General features: G+C 43.8%; 1 protein-coding gene across 1 annotated transcript; it reads right to left on the reverse strand.

Annotated features, from left to right (window-relative positions):
• Nucleotides 1–291: 291 nt before the first annotated feature.
• On the reverse strand, nucleotides 292–9,009 carry LOC135528851 (tumor protein D52-like). Its single transcript, XM_064957896.1, has 4 exons — nucleotides 8,977–9,009; nucleotides 8,309–8,457; nucleotides 2,746–2,847; nucleotides 292–498 (listed from the first exon to the last, which is right to left on the reverse strand). The coding sequence occupies exons 1-4, from the start codon at nucleotides 9,007–9,009 to the stop codon at nucleotides 468–470; spliced, it is 315 nt and encodes a 104-aa protein (XP_064813968.1). The 3' UTR covers nucleotides 292–467.
• Between the last annotated feature and the right edge of the window lie 32 nt (nucleotides 9,010–9,041).

Raw genomic sequence — 9,041 nt, forward strand, 5'->3', positions numbered from 1 at the left:
CCCTTTCAGTTTGTTTACCAACTCAGAGATAGTAGAAGAAAATTGACTACTTCAAAATGGAGATGTCCTCAATGTCACTGCCCCATGCGCTCACAGATGCCCCAATGGAGACAGATACAAAGTTGCTTCTTCTAACTATCTTTAAAAGGGACAAAGATTGAAGAGCAGACAACGAACCCAGTTAAAGAATGTCTGCAGAGAGACTGGTGACCACTTCAGTCAAACAAATCAGATTAACAGGCATATACAGGGAAACTGACCCCCCCCCCAAAAAAAATATCAATAGGATATTCATGATCATAACAGCAAGAGGGATGACAAATTAGCATTCAATAAAAGTTATAATGAATTAACTTCTGCAGCAGATCAGTATACAGACCAGCAGTATTTACTGTACAGATCTGCTATAGAAGTTGATCAAGTAGCTTAATTGGGATGTTTCAGGTCCCAGCAGCAGCAGAGTACTCTTACCCAAAGGAGTTTGAGAAAGGCAGCGCTCTGTAGACCAATCGCAGCAATTAAAAAACAAAAACGGGAAAAACGAAAACAGGGTGAGGAACAAGCAGTGGTGGGTCGAGCAGAGTTAGCCTATCAGGTTGGGGCATAGATAAGCTACTGTAGGGCATCACTTTTGACCATAGGGTTCAGGTCTAAAGTAGTGCACTATATAGGGAATATTTTACGCAGGTCAGCCATGTTAGATGGCGTCGAACAGGGACACATCATGGTGGCTACATGTGTTAGATGGCGTCGAACAGGGACACATCATGGTGGCTACATGTGTTAGATGGCGTCGAACAGGGACACATCATGGTGGCTATGTGTTAGATGGCGTCGAACCGGGATATATGGGTACATGTGTCCCGACGGGACACATCATGGTGGCTACATGTGTTAGATGGCGTCGAACAGGGATACATCATGGTGGCTACATGGCATCGAACAGGGACACATCATGAAGCCCCGCTGTAGGGGGTGTTAGGACCCATTATCAGAAATCAATTAGTCAGGCTTGGTGATGGATGGATGAAAATGACAAAAACAAAACAATGATCAAAATGGGAGAAATAGAACAAGCCAAAAGACCGGGGGTAGCGGAGCTGGGAAACCACGGCTCGTACCGGAAGGGGGGGGTAACCACGGCTCGAACAGGGGAGGATGCCAACACACACACACACACACACACACACACACACTGAAGTGGACTTGGAAAAGTTAAAATGTTAATGAACAAGCATATTCCCGGTTCCCTTAGATAGTGGAGTTAGTATGTAATTAGGAGGGTGATTAAAGTGTAGGTGATGAATGGACAGATGGGATTATTTAACATATTTATAACATGAATGACAGCGTTGCTTTGAACCATAAAGGCATCTTCAACACAGCTGTACACAAGTATGGTCCACATGCCATCACCACAGCTAGTATCTCCACTGAACACAAACAAACTCAACATGTGAAAGTGTTGGTCCCATGATTCATGAACTGAAATAAAAGAGCCCAGACAAGTTCTATTCACACAAAAAGCTCCTCAAATTTTTGACGCACAAATTTGTTTACATGTTAGTGAGCATTTCTCCTTTGCCAAGATAAATCTATCCACCTGACAGGTGTGGCATATCAAGAAGCTGATTAAAACAGCATGATCTTTACACAGGAGCACCTTGTGCTGGGGACAATGAAAGGCCACCAAAATGTGCAGATTTGTCACAACACAATGCCACAGATGTCTCGAGTTTTGAAGGAGAGTTAAAATTGGCATGCTGAGTGCAGTAACATCCACCAGAGCTGTTGCCAGAGAATTTAATGTTAATTTCTCTACCATAAGCCAACGTCCTTTTAGAGAATTTGGCAGTGCGTCTAACCGGCCGCAACCACATGTATGGCGTCTTGTGGGCGAGCAGGTGGCTGATTTCAACGTTGTGAACAAAGGGCCCCGTGGTGGTGGGGTTATGGTATGGGGCAGGCATAAGCTACAGACAAACACAATTGCATTTTATCAAAGGAAATTTGAATGCACAGGGTTACCGTGAAGAGATCCTGAGGCCCGTTGTCAAGACATTCAACCACCGCCATCACCTCAATGTTTCAGCATGATAATGCACGGCCCCATGTCATAAGGATCTGTACACAATTCCTGGAAGCTGAAAATGTCCCAGTTCTTCCATGGCCTGCGTACTCACCAGACATGTCACCCATTGAGCATGTTTGGGATGCTCTGGATCGATGTGTACGACAGCGTTCCAGTTCCCGCCAATATCCAGCAACTTTACTTAGCCATTGAAGACTGGAACATTCCACAGTCTACAATCAAGAGCCTGATCAACTCTGTGTGAAGGAGATGTGTCGCACTGCATGAGGCAACGCCAGATACTGACTGGTTTTCTGATCCACGACCATACGTTTAAGGTATCTGTGGCATGAGGGGTAGTCAACCCTCTTCCTGGATAACTACTGGGTAGTACACAAGTATTTGCTCCAGTCCTGCTGTAATTCCCAATTCAGCTAATCAAGGTCCTGAGGTACAGCTGATTAGTAGATTTGCTACAGCCCTAGAGGGTTGGTCTATACAAACACTACAATTAACATACCCACGTCACTGTTCTGTAACAGTGAAAACATTTGTTATCCGAGGGGCATCAAAAAAAATAAAAAACTTTTAAATCTAGTAATTCTATTTCTATGGTTTCCCACCCCTGTTCTACAGGAAGGACGGCGGCAGCCATTTTGTGTCTTGGTCTGTACCTCATGTCTCCCAGTTTCCTGCTGAGGACAGTGCCCATGGTGGAGAAGGCAGCAGTGGTCTTCTGTCCAGCCACAGACAGGGTCTCCTGAGTCTTCTTATACCTGGAAGGGGAGAGAAGAAAATAAGGGAGGGCGAGAGATGGGAGTAGAGCGAAGATGGTAGACGAGAGAGAGAGAGAGAACCTCCTTAGAACATGACCGAAAACCAGCCTCACTTGGTTTAGAACAGATTAAGCAGTCAGGAAGTCAGCCAATAAGGAGTTAAATCACAGACAAAAGCTGCCTTAAAAAAAAAAAAAAACACATAGCAACCCAATTCTGATAAGTTTCCAATAATTTGTCTTTGAACCGCTCAGCTCCTTTGACAAATTGGACAAAACATCAGAATTGGGCCTTTGACTGTCTGACTAATGAACAGCCATATAGGAGAAATACTGCAGAAATACAGAGGAAACAAGTGAAGAGAAAAATAGCACACAACAACAGCTTGTATCCAAAACGTGACCAATGTCTCTACCAAGAACATTATATTAAGCATTAGGTCTCCGCTCAATGGTTTGATTGAAAATTATATTAAAAATGGCTTCATTGACAGCCAGTAAGTTATAAGGGACAAAGACAGTGACTTCTCTACCCCAGTGGGAGCCCAGTAGGGCGAGAGGGACCACCCACCCCAGTGGGAGCCCAGTAGGGCGAGAGGGACCACCCACCCCAGTGGGAGCCCAGTAGGGCGAGAGGGACCACCCACCCCAGTGGGAGCCCAGTAGGGCGGAGAGGGACCACCCACCCCAGTGGGAGCCCAGTAGGGCGAGAGGGACCACCCACCCCAGTGGGAGCCCAGTAGGGCGAGAGGGACCACCCACCCCAGTGGGAGCCCAGTAGGGCGAGAGGGACCACCCACCCCAGTGGGAGCCCAGTAGGGCGAGAGGGACCACCCACCCCAGTGGGAGCCCAGTAGGGCGAGAGGGACCACCCACCCCGTATACAGTATTTAAGTTCAACTGGGTGGGCGGATCAATTACACAACGCAGCAGCCTAAAACTCAAATAAATGACCGTTTATTAAATTATACTATAAATTAAAACAGTTGATAAACAGAAATAGTCTTTCCTTAAAGATCTGGCCTCCTTGTAAACCTCAATGTAAGCCAACTAAGTGAGGAATCTACAATGACAAGACTGTGCTGAAGGGGAGGACGGCTCGTGCTAATGGCTGGAATAGAATGGTCTCGAAACCATGGAAACCACGTGTTCCATTCTACACACAGTCCAGCCCAACGCCCATAATAGTGTATAATCCCATCGTAAACAGATTATCCCTCAATGTATGGCTGTTAGGCTCCATACAGGGTGGCACTCCACCCACAGACAGACCACTGAGCAGAGGTGGCGATTGTCCCGGCGTGGCATCAATAGCTAAATCACCCTGATAGCGCAAGCGCCGCTACTTCCGACAGCCATTCTGTTTTAAGTCTATAGGGTCTAAGTCCTCATCCTTAAGATTATAAATCAGACTGACCAATACACACAAAAATGGTATTGATAGCTATTTGATAATAGTGAACACACAGTTGGGGAAACTATGCAGCTAGTGGACAATGAATGATAGATTGTTACACCTGTAAAGCAGGTCAGAGGGTCTGCAGGAGATGTGATGACTAAGAAGAAGGCGGTACATTCAGCCAGACCAGGCCTTCAGTAGGACCCAAAATATATTTTAAAAAAGCCTCAACTTCAGTCCTCAAGTCACCAACAACTTATGTTGTTGCCCCAAACAAGCTATAATAATAATTGATGTAGGTATATGCAAGGCTAAAGCCAAAAATTTTTTTTTTTTTGGGGGGGCTCCAGGCTGCAGTTGAGGAACAGGGTCTGAAGAACCAATACAGAGAGAAGCTTCCATCAAACCCTCACCATCCACACACCACCAGCGAACACAAGCATGGTCAGACAGACTCCTCCCTCAAGCACTTCAAGACATGGCATGAAGACAGAAGCCCCTTTACCCCTGCTGAAACCAACTTAAAACAAATAAACAGAAAAGTAATGTGTATATATATATATATAGACTCATATGATTGGGCAATGCATCCAGAGTTTCAGATGCTGTCAGATATCTATGGACACAGTAACGACATTTAACATTTTAACCAAAAAAAAAAATACTTTTTATATGGAAGGAAAGGGCAAGTTAGAGACGAAGTTTATATGAAATTGGACTTCACACTAAATCTTGATCACTGCGTCAGGACAACAGTGACAATATTTTTTAAATATATTCATTAAAATAAGTCTTGGAAAATTTCAGACGTGAAATGACCAATGGTGCAGAATTACTAGGGCTTCAAATACATCAAATCAAATGTATTTATAAAGCCCTTCGTACATCAGCTGAATCTCAAAGTGCTGTACCGAAACCTGTGCCTAAACCCCAAACAGCAAGCAATGCAGGTGTAGAAGTACGGTGGCTAGGAAAAAACTCCCTAGAAAGGCCCAAACCTAGGAAGAAACCTAGAGAGGAACCCAGGCTATGTGGGTTGGCCAGTCCTCTTCTGGCTGTGCATAACGGGAGGGGGTTGCACTAAACTAGTCTATATTTAGGATTAGAACTCCCTCAGTAACCCACACAAAGAGTATCAGCATCCAGAATGTGATAAGGCATTCAGTTCACACAAACCAAACGGTGCCTGAAACCAAAACATGGAATTAGTGGAACCTGCAGATCCTGCTGTCGGTTGTCTGAATAGAAAGGAGAATGTGGCTCAGTTTCTGCTGACGAGAAAGGAAACCGGAAAGCAATACATAACATAACTGCAGTTTGATCACTAAAAAAAAATAGGCTAAATGAACACTTTACTTTCTTCTACATCTGTAAATACTGATACAAATCAAACATTTATTTATAAAAAGCTTTGTAAAAAGTGCTTCTACAGAAACTCAGCCTAAAAAAAAAAAAAACACCAAACAATGCATATTTAGAAGCACAGTGGCTCAGAGAGAAACTCCCTAGGTAAAGGCAGGAACCTAGGAAGAAACCGAGAGAGGAAGCAGGATCTGAGAGGTGGCTAGTCCTCTTCTGGCTGTGCGGGTGGAGATTATAACAGAACATGGCCATTAAAACCAGATTTTTTAAGAACAGTGTTCATAGATGACCAGCAGGGTGAGATAATAATAATCACAGTGGTTGTAGAGGGTGCAACAGGTCAGCGCCTCGGGAGTAAATGTCAGTTGTCTTTCAAAATGTGTCTGGTCACAATGCACCACAGGTGCACACACAGCCAACTCAGTTTCTCTCGATTGGTGTTCCTCTCTCTCTAGCATTCCATTTCCTCACCCACAATCTGTTCAAAATTAAAACTATGTGTGTGTGTGTGTGTGTGTACTGAAAGAACAGTACAAGATAGCTCAAATAAGCCACTTACCAAGCCTGTTAATATTGGCCTACAGCCATTCAGATTTTTTGTTTGTTGCCAGCAACAGTGGTGTCGTGAGAAGGTTAGTTTAACTACCTTTCACATTAGATTATGGGATATAAATACTGTACCCCCCCCCTTTCCCTAGCTTTGGGTAGGATACAAATACTGTACCCCGTTTCCCTAGCTTCTTGTAAGGTAGGATACAAATACTGTACTTCCCCCCCGTTTCCCTAGCTTTGGCGCAGCTAACTACCACCAAACTAATAACAGAAGTGTAAAAACAAATATTGCTCCGCTGGTTCAGACGATGTGACCTTAACACTGAGAAGCCTCACGGCAAGGAAGTTCCCCTTTATGAAATATAGTACCAGGGGAAAAGAAGTATAGACACCTGACAGACGTCAATGTGATGGTGAGTCAATAAGGCTAGCTAACGATAAAATTTTTAAAAAAAGGATAATTTTGAGATGGGCCACGTTTAGCTCCCGCATGGCTCATTGAGACTCCTGCTACCCCGGTATGGGATCATCCAAACGTTCGACTGCCAGCACTGTTCTCCAGTAGTGTGGGCGGGGATCTGGTATTCACTGGCAATGACCTTTAAACCCGTCTGTTATGGTAAAAATGCTCCAAGACCAGGAGGGAGGCAGTAACGTCATTTGCTAATACCATATATATATATATATATATATTTGGTAATACTGATCCATGTTGCTTATAGTCGAGATTACTTGGCTTATAAAAAAAAATAACCAATGTCAAGAGTTCAATTCCCGGGACCACCCAGATGTAAGTTGCACGAATAAATATTCCACACCGAGTGAGTCCATGCATCTTATGTGACTTGTTAAGCACATTTTTTTTTTTACTCCTGAACGTATTTAGGCTTGACATAAAAGTGGTTCAACTGACTCAAAACAATTCCTACCCTATGACATTACCACGACACTGAAAAAATAAAAAAGTTGCAAATTAAACTACATCTTTGTGACGTTAAAAACCCTATATTATTAAATAAAAAGGCCTTTATAAAAACAGATGGTCTCACAGGGAATGGGAGTTTTCGCCACGTAGCAGGCAGAGGAACATGCTCCCTACGGACAAAGACAGGTGTTACAACATAATAAAATGTTGATACAGCAGCCATGTTATTACAGTTCTGAGCAGAGCGGAGGGGAGCGCAAACACACTAGTTGCAGGCGACAGGTGGCGATTTGAAGCAGTAGAACAGGAGAGACTCACAACTCTGAACCGGTAACTTTCTCATTCCACTCGCCAAGTTTCTCGGTGGTTCTGACATAGCTAGAAGACAGAGACCGGGGTCAGAGATGTACAGCTCAGTGGGTGTGCCCACGGTTAGCACGTCTGTCTGGTCGCCTGATTCATGCTATAGAGGTAGATCCAGAACCGTGAACGGGCTCAGATATTTTATATTCACCATTTTCTATTCCAGAACGGTTCCAGAAAGATAACCAGCTGTGCACAGCCCTACAGTAAGAGTCAAGCATTTGTAAGAGGCTTAGGTTGATATGATATCTGAGAAGGGAACGATCCAGTAGCTACAACCACAGATAGAATAATGAGCCAGATGTTTCACCGGATGTATAAAATGTGAAGCTTCCACTACCAAATATGGTGACGATAGGAAGCCCAGTGGCCGGCAGTGGGAGGAGACGGAGTTGGGCCAACATTCTGTCAATTTTCTCATCGATTAAACATTGGACCGCAATACAGTTTTCAGTTCTCAAAACTAAAATCTGGTATGAACACAGTGGACTAAGTGTTGTAGACTTTTCCAAAGTATAAAATGTTGTTGTTGTTTACGAGTGCAAATTGAGTTACTGTACATGTGCACTTCAGAGTGAGGCGTTCACTAAAGGAAATATATTTACAAATACATGATACAACGCGTCAAAATGATCTCGGTAGCTCATGCTTGGCTCTGCCCACTAGGACTAATTTTCTCCCATTGAAAAACGACAGGTTGTGGTTTTATCGTCGGTCATAAAAATAAATAAAAATCTGTTAAAATGACTCATACTGAAACTTTAAAACATTATAAGATGTTTCACCCTTCTAGTTTGACTTGGTAAAAAAAATAAAAAACTAAGTATTTGAACATTTTTTTTAATGGGATCTTCTACTTACACATTGGAGGTCTGGACATCCTGCCACCCCTTGGTGAGGTTCTGTTTGAGCTCGTTGAGGGGGCTCAGCCCCAGCTTCCTCTTTAGCTCAGCAGAATGCTTCTCTTTGGCCAGGAGCACCTGTCTCAGGGTGTTGATCTCCTCCTCCACCTGACAGCAACACACAGGAGAGGTCAGAGGTCAAGTCCAGGCTCCTTTCTCCAGTGTGGGTTACCTGAAGAGACCTTTGGGTGAATAGTCCTAAAGCATGCAAACTACATTGAACCAAAATATAAAAAAACGCAACAATTTAAGATTTTACTGAGTTACAGGTTCACACAAGGACATCAGTCAATTGAAATAAATTAGGCCCTAATCTATAGATTTCACATGAATAGATATACAGACAAGCATATGTTGGTCACAGATACCTTAAAAAAAACAAAGGTTGGACGTGGATCAGAAAACCAGTCAGTATCTGGTCTGACCTCCATTTGCCTCATGCAGCACAACACATCTCCTTCACACAGAGTGGGTCAGGCTGTTGATTGTGGATATTGGCGGGAACTGGAACGCGCTGTCCTACACGTCGATCCAGAGCATCCCAAACATGCTCAACGGGTGACATGTCTGGTGAGTACGCAGACCATGGAAAAATTGGGACTTTTTCAGCTTCCAGGAATTGTGTACCGATCCTGCCGACATGGGGCCGTGCATTATCATGCTGATACGAGGTGATGGCGGTGGATGAATGT

This window comes from Oncorhynchus masou, unplaced genomic scaffold (assembly GCF_036934945.1).
Source record: "Oncorhynchus masou masou isolate Uvic2021 unplaced genomic scaffold, UVic_Omas_1.1 unplaced_scaffold_10489, whole genome shotgun sequence".
Classification (NCBI taxonomy): Eukaryota; Metazoa; Chordata; class Actinopteri; order Salmoniformes; family Salmonidae; genus Oncorhynchus; species Oncorhynchus masou.

Bases quoted from the DNA above. Each gene is read 5' to 3' on its own strand.
- LOC135528851 (XM_064957896.1), bottom strand. From the start codon at position 9,009: ATGATAATGCACGGCCCCATGTCGGCAGGATCG. The intron at 8,458-8,976 runs GTACACAATTCC...TGTTGCTGTCAG, and splicing joins GCCCCATGTCGGCAGGATCG to GTGGAGGAGGAGATCAACAC. The intron at 499-2,745 runs GTACAGACCAAG...ATTGGTCTACAG, and splicing joins AGGAAACTGGGAGACATGAG to AGCGCTGCCTTTCTCAAACT.